We start from the raw sequence: 20,458 nt of genomic DNA on the forward strand, positions 1-20,458 counted from the left end.
CTGCTCCCAGTGTCACCCCTGCACATCATGTTTGTGTGTTATGGGCTGAACTCGGTCCCCCAGAGTCACATGTACAAGTCTTTCCTCCCAGTAACTCAAAACGTGACCTTATTTCGAAATAGGTCCTTATAGGTGTGGTCAGTCAAAATGAGGCCATGCTGGAGTGTGGAAGCCTCTGATGACAGGCACCCTTATAAAAAGGGCCAGTTGGGACACAGGCTCGAATGCATATAGGGAGAAGCCATGTGAAGATGAAGGCAGAGCCTGGGTGAGGTGCCTACATGCTGAGGAACACCAGCCACCAGCAGAAGCCAGGACACGGGTGGGGACGGGACCTCCTGCAGAGCCCAAAGGAGCCAGCCCTGCTGGGGCACCTGGATCTCACACTTCCCGCCTCCAGGACACAAGAGAATAAATCTCAGTTGTTTGCACTGCCTGGTCTTGTGAGCACAGCCCCAGAAAACGAATCCACTGTGCTGTCACAGAGTCACACCTGGAGTGTCCAGACGTGACGCAGAACAGGAGCCGACTGAGAGTCACAGGCATTTATTGATCACCAGCTGTGCCCCAGGCACTAGGCCAGGCACACTGAACCCCAGCGCAGCCTTCGAGGGGAGTGACACTTGCCCTGCTGTGCAGATGAGGAAACAGAGGCCCAGGGGATGTATCTGAGGGCACACAGCATGCCCCTCCTCCACTTTTCCAGCTGTCATGGGGAGTTCTATGTATGGAGCCCCTGACCCCTGATGTCCTCCACGGGGACCTCTTCCACAGAGCTGTCCCCACTTGCTTCCTCATCTGTTCTCTGGTCCCGTGTGGCGCTCGGAGCACTCTAAAGGGTGATGATAACAGTTAAAACCACAGCGATGGCATCAGCACCAGTGAGGACAGACACAGCCTTGAGTGTTTTCTGTGTAACCAGCAGAGTTTAAATGCGTCACATGGGGGCGGCGCCTGTGGCTCAGTCGGTAAGGCGCCGGCCCCATATACCGAGGGTGGCGGGTTCAAACCCGGCCCCGGCTGAACTGCAACCAAAAATTAGCCGGGCGTTGTGGTAGGCTCCTGTCGTCCCAGCTGCTCGGGAGGCTGAGGCAAGAGAATCGCTTAAGCCCAGGAGTTGGAGGTTGCTGTGAACTGTCACATGGATCTGTTTGTCTGATGCCCCGCCACCTGCTTGCAGGTGAGAGGTCTAAGGTCAGGGGGTTTGGGAGGGGAGGAGGTGTGGGTTTGGACTAAGACAGTCTGCCTGGGGCTACAATGCCTTCCACCTTCAAAGGCTTGTCCCTGTTCTCTCCCACGCACAGCAAGCTGGCTACCACCTTACCCACCATGCACTGGGGCTAAACCTGGTGGCATGAGGCTGTCCAGTTTATCTGCCCTGCGCAGCTGGACACCTGAAAGTCCCCTGCAGACACACCAGCATGTGTGACGGCAAGCCTTGCTGGGCCACAAGATAACACACAGCATGTAGATCTTATTAACTTCCCCAACCCCTAAGAAATCCTAAATTCTGAACCCATGGGCTCACGGTTGGACACAGGCGAGGACCTGTCTTAAGTGGGACACCTCGGGATGCCTCTAGGGGGCACTCCGGACATGTGGCAGCCACATGGGGAGGATGGTGTGGCTGGGGGCTTGGTCGGTTCCACTTCAAATCAAGTCCTGGTCAGAGTCAGGGACAGCCCTCAATTCTCCCACCCCTGCCACCTCCTCAGCCTCTCCTTTCAAATCCAAGTTCTTTCTCAGCGTCCTCTCCTCTGATCTCTGGATCACTACCACCCGGCCTATCCCTAGTCCCTTCACTTTGTCACAGATTCAACCCCATGGCCCCAAGTGCTCACCTGGCTGGCCAAAGGCCACGGGACAGGTGGCAGGGGGTTGCCATCCGTGAGCGGCTGAGCAGTATGACGCCCGTAAATTCCTTTCATCGTGGCTCTAAACTCCTGCCGAGGAGAGACCAGGGTGGGTTGGATCTAGTTAGAAAACATGTGATTGGGGTAGTGGCGGGAAAGAAGGCCTGTGATGGCCAACACAGTGGGGCCCCGAGCTATTCCACGCACTCTGCGGCAGGCCCCATAAGTTGGTGTTATCATCACTTGTTATAGACAGGAAAACTGAGGCCGGGACAGGCTACGTGACATGTCTGTGGTCACACTGGATTAGAGCTGGACTAGAGACCACCCTCGCCCACTTTGAGAATTTTATAGATTGTGTGAATGCAAGTGAGCCCACCTGGTCTTTACACAACTTCATGTGGTGGTTTTAAATCTTATCCTTAAATTCATTGCTGCTTCTCCCTTTGGGAGATGGAATGAAAGTCCTCTCCCCTCAAATATAGGCTACCTTAGTGATTCACTTTAGACAAATGCAGGACGTCCCAGAGATTGCCATAAGTATAAAAAATTAACAAAGTTGTATTTTTTATATTTATCTATCAACATGTAGAGAAATGTTTTGGAAATATTTTGAGGATATTGTGTAAGGAAAAAAAAGGTACATTTAGCTACAATTTCTCATTTCCCCCATGTATGTAAGGTGACCAAGGCTCCACACTCACTAGGACCCTGTGCTTGGTTCAATGTCCAGCTGTTGCCTCTTCAAAATCTTCTTAATGGTTGAGCAAAGCGCCCCCACATTTTCATTCTGCTCTGGGCCCTGCAAATCATGTGGTCTGCTCTGTACCCAGACCACGTCCATCACCCACTAGTTATGAGTGAGGAAACCTTTGAAACGACTGAGCCCCAGTCTCCCACCAGCTGCATCTGCATGAGGACCCCACATAAGAATTGCCTGATGGAGCCCTGTCAACCCCAAAACCACAAAAGATCATTGAGATAAGTGGCGGTTGTTTTTACAAGACTAGGTGTGGGGAAGGGTGGTATAGATAACTCCAACAGCTTATTCTAGATTTTCCTCAGATCAGATGGGAAAATAGTAAGCACTTTGTTCTACATCAAAACTATCCCGACTCGGCACCTGTGGCTCAAGCAGCTAAGGCACCAGCCACATACACCTAGCTGGCGGGTTCGAATCCAGCCCGGGCCCACCAAACAACAGCCACGGCTGCAACCAAAAAATAGCCTGGCATTGTGGCGGGTGCCTGTAGTCCCAGCTACTTGGGAGGCAGAGGCAGGAGAATCACTTAAGCCCAGGAGTTGGAGGTTGCTGTGAGCCGTGATGCCACGGCGCTCTACCCAGGGTGACAGCTTGAGGCTCTGTCTCAAAAAAAAAAAAAAAAAAAAAAACTATCCCATCTGCCAGAAGACACTGGTGTAGATGTTCATCCCTTCTTTCCAAATATCCCAAGGAGGAACATATTGATATTCCAGACAGCATAAAGAAAAATTCTCCACCCCTTGGTTTGGCACCCGTGGGCCAATATTCAAAACAGTTCATCAGAACATGTCTTCAAAGTTAGAATAAAAGTTGCAACATGTTACCAACAAAATCTGCATCTATCAGGACAGACCCAAAATCATTCCTTCCCAAACAGAAAATGAGACATTTGTGACCCACCTGCAGGTCCCTCTCTGGGTGATAATTCTCCAGGGTCTGGAAGGCGCTGGAATAAACCTCCACTGCTTTGGCATGGAAGACCATCTCGATGGTTACAAAATCAGAAAAAATTTTCTGTGAGGAGAAAAGCCCAAATCACTCAAGCAACATCGTGAGAAGCAGGGCCCCAGGGTGACCGTGCCCATAGCCTAATGGGGGTAGAGCGGGGTTAGTCGTGCGTGTGGGGACAGGTCCTAGGTGGGGCATTTCAGTGTTATTTTTAATTTATTTTTGTTGGAATAGATAAGGTATTTGCATGGTTCAAAAATCAGAACTGTGAGGTGGCGCCTGTGGCTCAGTGAGTAGGGTGCTGGCCCCATATACCAAGGGTGGTGGGTTCAAACCCGTCCCCGGCCAAACTGCAACAAAAAAAATAGCCGGGCGTTGTGGCGGGCGCCTGTGGTCCCAGCTACTCGGGAGGCTGAGGCAGGAGAATCGCCTAAACCCAGGAGTTGGAGGTTGCTGTGAGCTGTGATGCCATGGCACTCTACCGAGGGTGATAAAGTGAGACTGTCTCTAAAAAAAAACCAGAACTGTGGCAAAGTGCTGGTTGAGGAGACTTGCTCACCATCCTATTCACTTCTTTCCCGTCCCCTCCACCTCCTTGACATGATAACTTCTTATATATTTCCCCACTGTTTCTGTAAACACATTCTTCAGCTGGGTGCCTGTGATTCAGTGGTTAGAGCACCGGCCTTGTGCACCTAGGGGTGGTGGGTTAGAACCTGGCCCAGGCCTGCTAAACCAAAAAAAAAAAAAAAATTTTTTTTTCTTCTTTTCTCTCTTTCTCTGTCCTGAGCTTTGCTTTTTTTTTTTTTTTTTTTCAGTTTATCAGTCCTGGAGATCTTTCCATAGATCTTTTTCATCAGCGTAGTGTTTTGTTTTGTTTAGAGACAGAGTCTCACTCTGTCACCCAGGCTAGAGTGCTGTGCTGTCAGCCCAGCTCACAGCAACCTCAAACTCCTGGGCTCAAGGGATGCTCCTGCCTTAGCCTCCCAAGTAGCTGTGACTATAGGTGCCTGCCATCACGCCTGGCTAGTTTTTCTATTTTTAGTAGAGATAGGGTTTCACTCTCGCTCAGGTTGGTCTTGAACTCCTGAGTTCAAGGGATCCCCCTGCCTCAACCTCCCAGAGTGCTGGGGTCATAGGCTGAGCCACCGCACCCGTCCACCCTGGTGTTTCTTTGCATGGACCGACTATAATGTGACATTCCCTGGCACTTGGACACATGGGTCATTTTCAGTCTTTGCTGTAACAGACAACATAGTCACCAAGATTGTTTTGTTCCTGGCCTGTGGGGGGATTCCAGGAGTGGGACTCAGGGTCCAAGGCCAGATGCATCTGCCTGGTCTCAGCTGCCCATGTGCTCTGCATGGGGTGTGTGAGGGTTGGCTTTCTCTTCAGTGCTGCCTCCTGGACTGCCCACACAGCCTTGGCCTTACTCACTCTGAGGACGTGTATTTTCAGGTTGAGGGCTCAAGACCTCCAGCCCGTGTCACTCACGGGCCGTGGGCGGGTTTTCCAGGGAGGAGGAATAAGGCAGCTGGTGGACCCTGCTCAGCCCAGAGCCCCACAACCTGCCTGGGGCTGGGTCATCCTAATGAGATGCATGATGGGCTTTTCCAGATTAGGAGGTTCAGTTTGGGTGAGCAGGCTGTTACTGAGGGGAGCCAGGGGACGTCCTAGGGGAGGCTCCTCCCTTGCTCGCCCCCAGTGGGACACAGGCTGAGTGCTGGGGGAAGGGCCTGCAGTTAGGAAGTACTAGCTGCTCTACCCAGGGACGTGCCCCAGTGAAGAAGGGAGACCGCCGGGTCAACATGGGAGAGAGAAGGGAGGGAACCTGAGGCTATGATGGAAACACCTCTGCCACCCCCCTTCTCCCCCCGGGGGCATCCTTGAGCAGTAACAGCTGCCCAATCTAGGCTGGGTTGCAAGGCCTCCTGCCACTTGCTAGCATGTGGCCCTGCGGAAATTTCTGAGTCTCAGTTTATTCTGCTGTGCAGTGGGGACAAGAGCAGCCCCATTCACAAGGCTCTTGGAGAGTCAGGCAGAGCAGAGGTTTTCAGACTGTGCTCCTTGAATCAGCCTCAGCCAGGAGCTCTGGCAACCCCGGCCCCCTCGGAGCAGGGCCCACAGGGTGGGCCCGTCCACCTGTGTTTAACGAGCCCTCCCGGGGAGTCCTGACATGCTCAGGTGTGACAGCCCCACATAACTCGCCTTTTCTTACAGGAGCCAGAGAACTACTTGTAAATGTGATCATTTTTTTAGAAATATGACCTGAAACCAGCATGGTGGTGCTATGGTCAGAATGCGTGTGTCTCCCCAGAATTTTTCTGTTGAAATTTAATCCCTGGTGCCATGATGCTGGGATGCAAGGCACGTGGGGGTGATTAGTTCACGAGGGCCCACCCTCATAAAGGGGCTCAGCACCATCATAAAACAGCTTCAGGGGCCTCGTTTGCCCCTTCTGCCACAGGAGGACATATAGGAGCCCCGTCCTTGAGGAGAAGCCACCACTCCCAACATCAAGTCTGCTGGCGCCTCGATCCTGGACCTACTCGCCTCTGAAACAGTAAGAACTTTCTGTTGTTTATACATTACCCAGTTTAAGGTATTTCGTTACGGCAGCCTGAATGGACTAAGAAAGGTGGTAATCGTTTCAAGATCTTATTTTTCTCTTTTAAAATTCTGAGGGACTAGGCTTGGTAGCTGTAATCCCAGCACTTTGGGAAGCTGGGGTGGGAGAATCAAGGGTCACTTGAGGCCAGGAATTGGAGACCCCCATCCCCCTTTACAAAAAATTAGCCAAGTGTGGTGGTGCCCACCTAGAGTCCCAGGGTTCCAGAGGCTGAGCCAGGAGGATCCCTGGACCCCAAGAATTGGAGGTTGCAGTGAGCTATGACCATACTACTACACTCCAGTCCAGGTGACAGAATTTGAGCTCAGGAGTTTAAGACCAGCCTGAGCAAGAGTAAGAGGCTGTCTCTACTAAAAATAGAAAAACTAGCTGGGCACTGTGCCGGGTGTCTGTAGTCCCAGCTACTTGGGAAGCTGAGTCAAATGGATCTCTTGAGTCCAAGATGACACCATGGCACTCTAGCCTGGGTGACAGAGTAAGACTCCGTCTCAAAAAAAAAAAAAAAAAAAGAATTAAAGGGATTTTGAGAGGTGGTTTGGATACATGTGCTTACAAATTTAATCCCAGAAGTTGGACGTAAGCCCACTTTAAACAACATGCTCCTGTTGGCCCCTGGTGGAGAATTGTGTGGGCCTTGCTCCCCGGCACCTCCTCCCTCCAAGCCCCAGACACATCGGGTGCCTAACTACGTCTGCTGAATGTCTCCAGTCCTGCTCTCCGGGTATACCTCTGGAGCACTGATTACGCTGTGCCATTCACTCGGACGTCACACACTTGTTCATGTAATCACCTATTCATTCCACAAGGATAGACTGAGTACCCACTAAGTGCCAGGCCCTGAATCTGGTGGCCAGGACCCAGCAGGGGACACAACAGGCCAGGGGGTTGCCCTATGGTGCCAACACGCAGTGTGCAGTCACATGATCTATCTCTCCCCCCAACAGTGTTGACACCATGAGCCCAGGGACTTTGCTGGGCACAGTGACTGGCACATAGCAGGTTTGTAGTCAACACTTGTTAAATGAACGCGTGAATTAAATACCGTCTCCTGATGGTGTGTTAACAAGAGGCCTGAGCAGTCCGGGGTCCAGGTGATTTCTCTCGAGGAATGAGGTGAACCTGAGTCTGAAGCAGGGGTCCTCAAACTACAGCCCACGGGCCACATGAGGCAGTGTAATTGTATTTGTTCCTGTTTTGTTTTTTTACTTCAAAATAAGATATGTGCAGTGTGCATAGGAATTTGTTCATAGTTTTTTTTTTTAAACTATACTCTGGCCCTCCAACAGTCTGAGGGACAGTGAACTGGCCCCCTGTTTAAAAAGTTTGAGGACCTCTGGAAGGGTAGTGTTTGGTGCAGAGTGAGGGCACAGCCTGTGCAAGAGCCCTAAGATAGGAAAGGGGTCAGCACACTGAAGCTGGAGAATCACCTGCAGGCTGAGGCTGCAGGAGCCTTGGGAAGGACCTTGGCCTTCATCCTTAGAACAAGGGGCAATGACAAATTGGACGTCCCTTTTCAGAGATTCCTTGACCTGCTACTTGGAAAATAGAGAGATGGAGAATGGGGGAAGGGATCTCTGTGAACAGCTTGTGCTGAAAGACCCCAATTTCCTAAGACCCTCTTGCAGGAGCCAGGGCTCTGGGCCCAGGATCCCGCTGCCCCAGGGTGAGCATCTGGGTGTAAGGAGGAAGGTGCCCACACTGCTGTGCCTCCCCGTTGCTTGTTCAGAGAAGTGTGTCTGGGGCTTGGAGAAAAGTAGGAGTTAGCACAGTTCTGGGGGCAGCTGTGTGAAAAGCAACATTGGAGGGCTGGAGTGTGTTGCGGGGACACAAACTCCTGGCTGGGAGCTGTGCCCAGGGCTGCCAAATGGCTTCCTGGCTCCTGGGCAGCCCAGCTGTGCCAGGACAGCTGCCCCAAGCAGCCGGCCTCCTGCCCTCCCTGCTCCGTGGCCAGGATTAACTGTCCCTGGAGCCTGTGTGTGCACAAGTTCACACAGGTGTGCTCACACCCTCCTGGCTCTCTCACACGCATACAGGCACACGTGTGCGCTGGTAACATGGACACGCAAAGCACATAGAGGCAGCACCTGGAGGTCCTGCAGCTTCTGCCTCTGGAAGGCGTCCACCGTCTCCTCCAGCTGGCGGGTAGTACGGCTGGCATCCGCTGAGGCTCTCTGCACGCTGGTCTCTGCCTGGCTCCAGGGACAGCAGAGGTGCAGTGTCACGCATGACTCGAGCCCTTAGTCACCATCCTGTCTCCACACCCTCCTCTTAGGCCAGCTCCCTGCCTCATGGGACATTGTCTCCTGCCTATGTGGTCATCCAAGTAAGGGCTGAATAGGACCATGGCTGAAGGGGGAGTTGCTAGAGGTGGACAGCCCTAATTGCAGCTGTGTGACCTTGAGCAAATTACTTTAACTCTCTGAGCCTCAGTCTCCTTGTCTAATGGGGGACATTGATAAGACTTGCTTGGCAGAGTCATTGAGATTTAAACAGTGGGCACCTGCTGGTCAATTGTCACAACAGGTGCTGAGCAATCCCGATGTTTAGCCCACATGTGCACACACTCAGGTAACCCCACTCATCCCTCTGGTCAACATCTGTAGGGGGTTTGCCAAGCCCACACCTCCAGGAACTTGGACTTCAGAATCAGGCACCATGAAGCTGAGTTCTGGGGTTGCCACTTAACTGCCTTTGTGACCTTCAGCAAGTCACCTTTCCTGGTCTCAGCCTCCTCTTTAAAAGGGGGCCTTGCCCAGTGCATTGGCTCATGCCTGTAATCCTTACACCTGGGAGGCCGAGGTGGGTAGATTGCCCTGAGTTCACAGGTTCAAGACCAGCCTGAGCAAGAGGGGACCCTGTCTCTAAAAGTAGTTAGGTGTTGTGGCAGGCACCTGTAGTCCCATCTACTCTGGAAGCTGAGGCAAGAGGATCACTTGAGCCCAAGAGTTGGAAGTTGCTGTGAGCTGTGACATCACAGCACTCTACTGAGGATGACAAAGTGAGACTATCTCAAAAAAGGGGGGGACTTAAACTCCTGCCCAGCGGTGAGATGAGGGAGTAGGGGGCTAGCATCCAAGAAGCCCCCCAGCAAAGAAGGGAAAGCTGTTGTCTTTCAAACCAATGGCTGACAAGGATGGGATGAAATTCCAAGGTGCTCACAAAAGGCTGTCACCCCGTGCTGGCCTGGATCCAGACTCCTCAGCCTGGGCACCCTTTCTTGTCACTTGCAGGATGGTGACAGCACCCCTCCTCACTAACTGCCATGGGGCGGGCAGGATGGTGGCCCCAATCCTCAGAACCTGTCAACACATCACCTTACAAGGCAAAGGGGAATTACAGTTGCTAATCAGCTGCTCCCCAGAGGGGGATTTTCCTGGGTTGTCTGGAAGGGAGGCAGGCAGAAGAAGAAAGAAGGGACTAAAAAGAAAGGTGTAAGTTTCTGGCTGGAAGACAAAGGGAGGGACCATGAGGCAAGGGTTGTGGGCGGCCTCGGGAAGCTGGGAAAGGCCAGGGAACGGGTTCTTCCTAGACCTTCTAGAGCAGTATTTTTCAACCTTTTTTTATCCCAGCACACTGGAACCTATCATTATACTTCTGTGGCCCACTTAAATTATATTGATCAAAGAAAGAGTAAAAAAAGAATATACTTTGCTTTGAACTTATTTTGAAAATAATTGATTGTCTTTAAACATTTTTTTTGCTGCACATCTAAGATCCTCTCATAGCACACCAGTGTGCCCCTGCACACCAGTTGAAAATCACTATTCTAGAGGCCATCATCCCTGCCTCACCTTGGCTCAGCCCTCCTGGGCTATGAGAAACATGTCATGCTGTTTGAGTCTGAGACCATTTGCCACCAGCCGCGGAAACCTAACATGGCAGCAGCAGCACTCCCCAGTTAGGACAGCCCGAAATGCCCCCACTGTCAAAACTGCTGACCCAGCTCCACCAGGGGCTCTTTGGATGAGGTCACTCCTCACAGCAGAGTGGACTGACTCCTCTGCCAGCCCTGACCTACCTCTCAGCTCCCCCACCCCTGAGTCTCTCTGAGCCTCTGTTTCCTCATCTAGACAATGGAGCTAATGCCGGAAGTTACATTAAACAGGTAACCCTGACAAGGAAACGGAGGCATGCAGAGTGATTGTTGGATGGTGTGGATGACAGGACAGAGCCCCAGTGTCCTGACCCTTCAGTTGTCCTCAGTGAGCAGGGCCCTGCACACACCTGCTTCTGCCTGGGTGCAGCTTACCTAGCCACATCATGAGGTCACACGCTACCTGCCTGCCCCACACAGACATGTGACACTCACCTGGGTCTGTAAAAGGTGCTGTTAAGGAACCAAGTTGAGCCCAAGCAGTCCCACTGGGGTGGTCACCCCTTCATGGCCCCTACCCAGTGACTGTCTGGGACGAGTGGCCACTCTGGCCCAGCAGCCCCAGCCCCACTTCTGGGGAAGGATACGATCATTTGTCGATCCGAGGGTGACTTCTGCCTCACTTTCTCCAGCTTTTCCAGTTGTTTGATCTCATTATTTTGGACACGTTTGAGTTTCTTGATCTCAGTCTAAAGAAAAGAGGAAGGCTGTTTCCTGGGGTCCCTGCCAGGCGGGACCCAGACACCACCCAGAGCAGGTGTCCCAGCTCACCCGGGTCTGCTTTATCTGTGCCCCGTAGAGCTTCAGGGGATTGATGACCTTGGTCTCCAGCCTTTCCACCTGGGGGAGCATGAGGGATGCCAGAAAATCAGAGTGAAGGGGGTGGGGTGCTGCTCACACAGGTGCCGCTTGCCCCCACCCCATCCCCCATGCTGCGTGTTGGGACATGGGGAGCATGAGGTGCCCTCCTGCCGGCCTGGGCTCGGGCAGCTCGTCCATCTCAGGGCCTCGTCTCCTCCCTGTAAGGTGGGGTCTGGACCATGCCCACTGGGGCTTTGTGACCACTTGATGGGATGTGTGCAACCCTTGGAAGACAGTGCTGGGGCAGGGCTCAGGGCTGTTCCCAGGGAAGGGAGGCGCGGGCACAGCGGGTGCTGAGCCTCCCTATGTGAAAGCCCTCTGCCCCGTCTCCTAACTGCATGCAGGGAGGCAGCGGCAACCCCGCTTTGCAGATGAGAGGACTGAGCTTCGCCTTGGGGGCAGGACTTCTGCTGAGTGAGAGTCCCAGCGGGGCAGAGACAGGGTCTCCATCCAGAGCTTTCCTGCTCCAGGGCCCGACACTGTTCTCAGTTCTCCAAATAGCCTTGGGATCCCGCCAGCCCCTGGTAGGATGGGTGGAACCCAAAATGGCCAGGGCTCCAGAGCTGGGGAGAAGGAGGGAGCACAGGGTGCAGACAAGGCCCCCATGCTGGCCGCTGGTGTTGAGGAGCTCAAAACCCCAGGATAAGGGGTAGGGGGCAAGAGGGGTCTCCCTCCAGGAGCCAGTGCCTCAGCTACTTCAGCAGAGTTAGTGGTGGTGACAGGTTGGCTACGAGCCAGGCAGCAGTGGATGCCACACGAGAGCAGACACACATCAAGCCCTAATGGCAACCCCCTCTCCCCTGCAAAAGTATGACTCTGGAGCTCTAGGGTGTGGCCCAGGAATCTGCATTTATAAAGAGTTCCTGGGTGAGGCCGATGCTGCTGCCCCTGCCTGTTGGGGAAACCAGTGGTTTAAAAGCAAATTACTGGTCAGTCCTCCTAATATCCTCGTGAGTTACATAAAGCTATTAGGCCCATTTTACAGATCGGGAACTGAGGCCTAGCGGGCACATCCCTCTGCAGGTTTGACCTCACGGAGTCTGTCCTACAGGCCTTCAGGAGAGGCATCAAAGCTTACTGGCTTGGGGTTCCGACTCTGGGGAGGGTAGAGTAGAGTGAAGCCCACCTCAGAGTCCTCAAAGTCCCTCCCTCCCACCAAGGGCAGGGAGCAGCACAGATCAGAAAGGCAAGATGCACAGGCAGTGGGGTGTTAGGGGAACATGAGCCTGGTCATCCCACACCCAAGCCCAGTACCAAGATCCTTTGGCCGCCAGCTTGCCAGGTGGGCGGAGGAGCTGGAATCCCAACCAGAATGCCCATGACCCCCGTGAGGGTAAATCCAATTCTAAGAACTCTGTCTTCCTAAGGGCTAAGAGGAAGAGGACTTCCTCTTCCTTCCCTTAAAGCAGCAGTTCTCAACCTGTGGGTCGAGACCCCTTTATAACAATGAAAATACATTGCGACATTAGGAAGGTTGAGAACCACTGCCTTAAGGCAAAACAACTTGCACTTGTAAATCCTTGCCCTGCCCCTCTGAGATGTAAGTGAACCTTTTAAAAAATGGAACAAGCCTCTTGCCAGCCTTCCGACTGGGGATGTCTTTGTCATTCCCAGGGGGCTGGGAGCACCTTGCCCTCCCACCCCATCTCCACGGGTGCCTGGCTCCCAGCTCTGACCTCTGCTGCTGTGGGGCTGAGAAGTTTTATTTTCCCCCCACTCCAGTGCCTTTGAGACATACCCATCAGCTGTGGCCACAGCATGGCGGTTCCAGCAGTGGAACCAGGCGGTGGAGCCCTGGCGGCCCCCACTCACCTCAGCCTGCCGGTAATCCTGCACTTTAGCTAGGTCCTCGGCAAAGTCCCTCACGGTGGCCCGCAGCTCAGGGTTCTCCGTGTTGGCAAAGTCGATGAGCTGCTTGACCAGCTGGTCCGCCTTGTCTCGCAGCCGGGCAGTCTTACGCGTGTAGGAGGCCAGCAGTGAGCAGAACTGCCCGAAGTACTTCTCCGCGTTGGCCACTGTGTTCTCCATCACCCTCAGTTGGCTGTCCCTGGGGGTGGAGGCTCTGTTATGCCAGGAGCAGATGACAGGTTGTCGTGTGCACAGCAGCCACCACCCACCGACCCCCAGGATGGTGCTCAAGGTGGTAGATCAGGGGCTATTGAGGCAGAGAGGGGGCCCAAGTGGCTGTCAGAGGCAGGTGGGCCGGAATGTGGACCTGGCCTTCCTCCTTCCTGGGACGTTTTACAGGGGCGTTTCTCCCCCTGACGAGATGGTTTTCAGTTCACAGACTCTATGCTGCCTTTCCCTGCAAGCTGTCAAAATTCCTCTCCTGCCTCTGCACCCTGAGGCTTTTGCTTAATTAACAAACTTTTTTTAAGAAAACAAGGCCAGCTGTGGCTCACACCTGGAATCCCAGCACTCTGGGAGGCCAAGTTGGGGTGGGGGTGGTGGTGGCCTGAGCTCAGGAATTTGAGACCAGCCTGATCAGGAACATCAGGAACCATCTCTACTAAAAATAGAAAAACTTGCCAGGCATTGTGGCAGGTGCCAGTAGTCCCAGCTACTCCGGAGGCTGAGGCAGGAGGATTGCCTAAGCCCAGGAGTTTGAGGGTGCTGTGAGCTGTGATGACACCAGGGCACAGAGTGATACTCTGTTGAGAGAGAGAGCAAGAAAAAGACCAGTTTTAGGTTTGAAGAGCTAAGTGGAAAGCACAGCGTCAACCCTTCTCCCCGGTGCCCTGTTAAGACCATCTCGTGCTGTAGTGATCCATCTGGTACCCCTGAAGAGCTGATGTCGACAACTTCCTAGTCACTGGAGCTCGTGGTTGACAAAACAATTCACTCTTGGTGTGGCACAGTCTGTGCACACTGTCACGTGTCCACGCTGCAGTGTCACTGGGGCAGTTTCCCTGCCCTGAGAAGCCTCTGTGCTGCCCCGTTCCTCCTCCCCACCCACCCGTAGCTTCAGTCTGCAGCTCTCACAGTCCCTGATCCCCTCATGTCACGCTGGGCTCCTCCCTCCCACCCTCCACATCTTGGCAGATGCTCACTGCCTCTTCACCTGCCCCTGGGCCAGCACCTGCACATCTGGTTATGTGATGGGCCCAGCCTCAGCACCACCCTGCTCCCTGTCCATCTCCGGGCTGTCATCATCCCTGCCTCTTTCCCTTTGCCTGAAGTCTCTTGTGCAGCCTTCAAATCACACCCCTGAAGCTGAAAACTCCAAGCCTTTGGGCTGGTGACACACCTTAACTCAAGTATTTTCCCAACCTGCAGAGCATGTGCAGACCCCTTCCCCTGTGAGTAAGGGACTGTTGTTATCACTGCTTTAAAATTAGGCACACTGAGGCCCAGAGAGGTGAAGCATCTTGCTAAAGGTCACACAGCTGGCTACAGTCTTTATTCCTCCAGGTGGGGTCCCTGGTGTGGGTGTGGGCTGGGGGGAGAGCTCACCCCTGAGGTGAGCGTAGGCTGGGACGGGGAGCTCACCTTGCCACCCCCCAGCAGTCCCCGCTGCCCTCACCTTTCTCCGTGCATTAGGCCCCAAACACTGCTTCTGCCTTCCTCCCAGCACAGGGCTACTCACCTGGAGAGGACGATGTTCATTGTGACCGGAGCTGTCAGCTGTCCTAATCTTAGGGAATAAGGACAGGGCCCCACAGGTCCCACAGGCCCAGGAGAAGCCAGGCAGCCCTGGGCACAGCTGTGTAGTCTGGGCTCAGGGAACGCTGCTACCTGGTTGCCAGGTGACAGTTGCTGCCCGTAGCAGTCTCTGGGAGGAGCTGTTGTTGGTCACCCAGGCAACCACTCCCTAGGCTGTCCTCCCAGGAGGGACTTCCCCCCAGACACTCAGAGATGCGGTATCCCAAAGAGGCCCCCACTCTCCCATTGAAGACGGAGGTTCTTGGGGCAGTGGTTGGGGGTTCCCTGAGAGGCAGCAAGGGGGAGATTTAGGGCAGCTTGCCTGGGACTCCCTCCCACCATGACAAGGCTCCCACTCAAGTGGGCAGGGTCCTGGGACAGCTGGTGACTCAAAGGCCATGGAAAGGCATGGAGTAGATCTGGGCGGTCCTGAGGCCCTGCCCGTGGTTTGAGGGGACAGGGAAAGGAATCAAAGGAGCATCTTTAATGTTTGTATCATAATCGTATTGTCCTTTCCCTTATTATAAAAACAGTATCTGTTCATTGTTAGTAAAGTAAGAAAAATGACACAAAGAAACTATAAAAGCATATATAAAATCGTAGTAACTCATTTTACATTTTACTAATTGTAAGATTCGTGTATTTCAATGTGTGTACATTTTAAAGAAGAGAAACGTGACAACAGTCATATGGGATGTGGGCGGAAGGAGGGCAGAGGTGCCTGCACGACAGGCAGACTGTTGGGTGCTGTTGCTACGGGTGACTCATTGTCCTGTTCTGTTTACTTTGTATATGTTTGGAATTTTTGAGAGGTTTTTATAGCTTGAGCATATATTAAAGCAAGAATCAAGATCAGCCAAACACAAGTTCAAATCTCAGACCAAGCTCTGCTGTATGACCTTGGGCAGATCACCTGACCTCTCTGGGCTTTAGCCTTCTTCCCTGCAAAACGGGATGGTAACAATACCTAATTAGGATTAATAAGCCCCTGTAGTGGGTTGAAGGACAGAGGCAGGAGCCAGGCACACACTGAAATTCCTTGTGCACAGGCAGATGGTAGCGGTGGCTTCCCTTTGTGGCTGATTTCTGGTGCTTCCTACACCATGCTGGTTGCCTGTCTCCCACTCCCACACTTTTCTGGTGATTTCAGCTCCCAATTGTCCCTTTGCACACACCTTGTTCTTGTGGACCCTGAGCAGTGCACACCAACACAGCTTCTTCTCTGCTGTACCCTCATACCCTGAGCAGTGCACACCAACACAGCTTCTTCTCTGCTGTACCCTCATACCCTGAGCAGTGCACACCAACACAGCTTCTGCTCTGCTGTACCCTCATACCCTGAGCAGTGCACACCAACACAGCTTCTGCTCTGCTGTACCCTCATACCCTGAGCAGTGCACACCAACACAGCTTCTGCTTTGCTGTACCCTCATTCTTTGGGGCATGCCACTGCCCCAGCCTTCCTTGCGGTTGCTCTAAGCAGACCCCCAGGGCTCCGCCCATCAGCGGGCTTTTCCCTTGATGCTGGCTGTAGGGTGGCAGCACCTTGGTACCCTCTCTGTGCTGTGGGGTCAGATCCCTCCGAGTTCTCTGCTCCCTTCACTCTTAGGGGCTGTGCTGGGTGGAATAGTGTCCCCTCCCCCCCATGCATGTCCCCTCCAGGACCTCAGAATGTGACCTTATTTGGAAATAGGGTCATTGCAGCTGTAATTAGCTGAGTCAGATGAGTCAGGTGGGCCCCTAATCCAAGGAGCGGTGTCCCTATAAGAAAAGGAAACAGCGCCCAGGGGAGATGGAGCATGAACCTGCCAGCCAACAACACCAAGGTTTAGGGCAGCCCTAGGCACTGGCAGAGGCAGGAGGGAGCCTCCCCTGAAGCCTCCAGAGGGAGCACGGCCCTGCTGACACCATGACTTCAGACTCGGACTGTGAAAGAATGGTCTGTGGTTTGGAGCTGCTCAGTGGGGTAATCTATTCCCAGCAGCCTCAGGAAACAGGGTCCAAAGAGAGCAAATCACCGCAGCTATGCTCGGCCTCTGACTTCACACCTGCCTTCTGCCCCTGTGACCCATCTGCACCCCCAGGCCTGCTTCTCCTGGGCACTCTGAGGGCATCCTGGGTTGTCCATCCTTAGGGTATAAGTTAACTTCCCCGCCAGAAGGTCCATTCCCGGAGAGAAAGGACTCTATGCACACAGCCCATTGGCCACAGCTTAGTCACATGACCACATCTAGTTGCAAAGGAGTCTGGGAAGTGTAATCCAGGCTGTGTGCGCTCAGCTACACTTAGAAGTTGCCATCACAGAGCAAGCTAGGCACAGCAGGGCTCTACTCTGGCTGAGCCCTCTTCCTTAAGGCCTCAGTTGGCGTTCACAGCCACTGAAGCTCCAACCCCAGAGGGCTGCCCCGGGCAGGCTCCCTCATCCCTTTCCAACAGGGGCCCACTGTCAGGGACTGGGGAACTTGGCAAACACCCCTCATTCCTGAGAACTCTCAACTCGTAAGCTGACCAGGCCCCAGGAACAGGCCTGGTGTACCATCTTTCTCCAGGCCAGCAGTGACCTCAGGCTTCCTGGGACGTGTAATCATGTTTATGGCATGCCTCACTGCCTGTCTGCAGTCTTGACCAAGCAATTAGGAAAGGCTCTCAGATTTCTTCAAATGAGCAGGAAAAAAGACAAATAAAAATGTTTCCCTTTGGAAAACCCAGTGATTTCAAAACCCAGTGATATGGGAAGCCAGGAAGTAGCTGGAATAGTTGCCATTTCGGTCCATTAAAGAGGTAACTCTGGATGCCCCAGAGAGAGGTAGACAGGACCTGATTTGGGAACCCTCAGGAGCTGTGGGATCAAGTTCCACCTTAGCCACTGGTATGCTGTGTGACTTCAGGCAGGTCCCTTTGCCTCTCTGAACCCCATTTTCTTATCTATATAATGCAACAAGAGGTGACGCATTGTATCCCATCCGAGAACACCCAGCCCCTGACTCTGGGCAGCTTTCTGGCAGCAGGGAAGGCCTCAGCTCCCAGCTGGGAGCTCTCCCTGAAACCCTCAGTGCCTGGGACCATGCAGGGGCTGTTTCCTCTCTTTTTCTCCTGGGTTCCTGGCATCAAAGCACTTCTTTGGAGCAGGAAAGCCTATTCCCCTCCTAAGCTAAGAGAAGGTGATTTGGAAACAATTAGCAGCTCCCCAGGAGAGGAGATAAAGGCGAGGATATTGGGGAAAGTAAACCTTAAGATGCATTCTTTACCAAGCTTTTTTCCCCTGATTATGATAAATCCAGAAACATAGTCAGAAAATACAGCAGGAAAAGTCTGGTGATCCCACATCTGGGGAGGCCTGTAACACTGGATGTGTTTATTATTATTATTATTATTATTAAATCATAGCTGTGGACATTAATGCAATCTTGGGGTACCATACATTGGTTTTCTAGCCCATTTGACACATTTTCATCACACTGGTTACCATAGCCTTCCTGGCATTTTCTTAGTTATTGTGTTAAGACATTTACATTCCGCATTTACTAAGTTTCACATGGACACTGGATACGTTTCTTTACAATCTTTTCGGTAAATAGTGCATATGAGTTCATGATTTCAACATGCTATAGGCATTCACACGTTTCCTCTGAACGCTGCATCAGTCAAGTTTTTGTTACAACTTACACTTCTTTATTAAGATTTCAAATATAGAGACACAGATATTTGAAAGAGCAATGCAGTGTGTATGTCCCCTGTCTGGATTTACAGAGTGTAGCTATTTGCCACAGTGGCCGCACAATATTTTGTCAGAAGATGTGTGTTTGGACCCATCCATTAACGAGTATTAAGTGCCGAGTCTTGCCCAGCAGACTCACAGGCTCTGGGGCCTCAGCAGAGATAAAGCAGCCATATGTTTGCCAAGAAGGATGTTCTCTCTATGGCCACCAGGAGGTGTAAGGAGTCAGCAGCCAGTGCGTAAAGTGACATTTCTAACAGTGCAAAGGCCACGTGTGGTTCAACCAATCTGCCCTAGAGCTCAGGGGTGCCTTTAAGGTAACAGAAAGGAGGACTTTTTGGCCAACAATTTGGGGTCCATTTCCTCCATGGAATGAAATTGCAGGGTACCCCCGAGCCAGCAGGAAGCCAGTGCCAACCATCCATGGGCAGGAACCACCTCACAGGGTGCCCAGCCCAGGAGGCCCTGAACACCATCCAGACCGCAAAGCCAGCCAAGTTGGCGTCTCCATGGTTCAAAGTGACTTGGGAAGAACATAGGAAATGCAAAATGTATTCACAGAGTGTGGCTTATTCCATTTTTTTTTTTTTTTTTAGCGAGATAGAAATTCACTGTCTTGCTCCTGATGGAGTTCCGTGTGGCCATAGTTCACAACAACCTCGAACTCTTGGGCTCAAGAGATCCTCTTGCCTCAGCCTCCCGAGTAGCTGGGACTACAGGTGCCTGCCACATGCCCAGCTATTTTTTAGAGACAAGGTCTCACTCTAGCTCAGGCTAAGTCTCAAACTCTTGAGCTCAAGCGATCCACCTGCCTCGGCCTCCTAGAGTGCTGAGATTACAGGCATGAGCCACCACACCCAACCTTATTCCATTTTTTTTAAGAATTCAGACTTGTCATCTTTTACTTTGGGTGGTCCTATATCTCTTGTTGGGTGCTAGGAGTATTTTTTAAAAGTCTCCTTACTTGACAAAACATTAGCAACCTATATTGGTCCCCAAAACTGGGAAGAAAGAAGAATTGCTAACCCGTGGCGGCTAAGAGCTGGGAACCGCCATCTGGTCCATCTCACACCCTTTCAGCGGTGGGAATGGTGGAGAGTCTGCAGGGCGACCCCTGCCGTTTCTGCTCTGAAGCTCAGGCTTCCCACCTGTCCAGACACCCGCTTGTGACCTAAAGCTCCTATAGCCTCCAGGGACCAGGTGCTCCCTGTGGCCAGTGGGAGGGGGCAGATGGGAAGGCTGTGATCCCCTGGGAGACAGGCGTGCCACTGGGGTCAGGGAGGAAGAAGGGAAAATGACCTTTGGGGCTGCTGGGCTGTGGCACCATATGACATATGACATGAGAACCTTTATCTCTGTTGGTCAAATGAGGAAACTGAGGCATGGAGTGGTTTGTGTTTTGTGCCTGAGGAGATCAGAGACGGGCATCAGACATGCTCCCTGGTCCCCCCCACGCCAGACAGAGCTTGAATTTGCCAACCAAGAAAAGTAAAAGCAAAAATTTCGAGAAACCAGCACAGGCTTGACAACTTTTTATTTGGTCAAGTAAGGAACATTATTTTTTAAAACTCATAAAACTGAGAGCTTATACCAAAGCATCTTAGTCAAAGAAAGACTGCAGGAACCCCTCACTCTCAAAAAAAAAAAAAAAAAGAAAGGTCTGACCTAGCAAAGAGAGGCAGCGGCCCCGGTGCTGACGCCGTCTGAACACGTGGGGTCCTTGTTTGGTTCTCCTCTGTTTGAGCTCCTAGTAAGTTGGGCCCAGAACCTAAGCTGCTGGATTCAAATCCCAGCTCCAGCACCTCCCAGTTGTGGACGGGAGATCCATTCTGATGTGCTGTGGGCCTCAGTTTCCTCATCTATAAAATGGGCAAGAGCAGTCAGAGGCCCTCCTTCCTCATGCAAAGATTCAATAGCACCATGCTCAGACAGGGCCTGGGGTGTGGTGAGTGTGAGTGACGCAGCCATTCGGTTGGTCCCCTCCTGCCCCACTCCTGACCTGGAGAGGAGAGACTGGTTGGGCCTGCGATTGGAGCTTTCTGGCACCCAGGGGGGGATGGCAGTTTGAGGAAGGTGGGAAGGTGCCCAAGATAAACTCTGCTGACTTCAGGGTTCCACTGAGGCCAGTGGCCACGGGCCAAGCCACCTTTGTCAGAGGGAACAAAGGGTG

The 20,458-nt window shown here is 52.7% G+C and overlaps 1 protein-coding gene across 1 annotated transcript; it reads right to left on the reverse strand.

The window, feature by feature from the left end:
• Window positions 1–629: 629 nt before the first annotated feature.
• Window positions 630–14,534, reverse strand: CIBAR2 (CBY1 interacting BAR domain containing 2). The gene is made up of 9 exons (XM_053553847.1): window positions 14,515–14,534; window positions 12,741–12,975; window positions 10,839–10,907; window positions 10,655–10,756; window positions 10,212–10,213; window positions 8,278–8,386; window positions 3,517–3,630; window positions 1,842–1,943; window positions 630–832 (listed from the first exon to the last, which is right to left on the reverse strand). The coding sequence occupies exons 1-9, from the start codon at window positions 14,532–14,534 to the stop codon at window positions 722–724; spliced, it is 864 nt and encodes a 287-aa protein (XP_053409822.1). The 3' UTR covers window positions 630–721.
• Between the last annotated feature and the right edge of the window lie 5,924 nt (window positions 14,535–20,458).

This window comes from Nycticebus coucang, chromosome 2 (genome assembly GCF_027406575.1).
Source record: "Nycticebus coucang isolate mNycCou1 chromosome 2, mNycCou1.pri, whole genome shotgun sequence".
Taxonomy (NCBI): domain Eukaryota; kingdom Metazoa; phylum Chordata; class Mammalia; order Primates; family Lorisidae; genus Nycticebus; species Nycticebus coucang.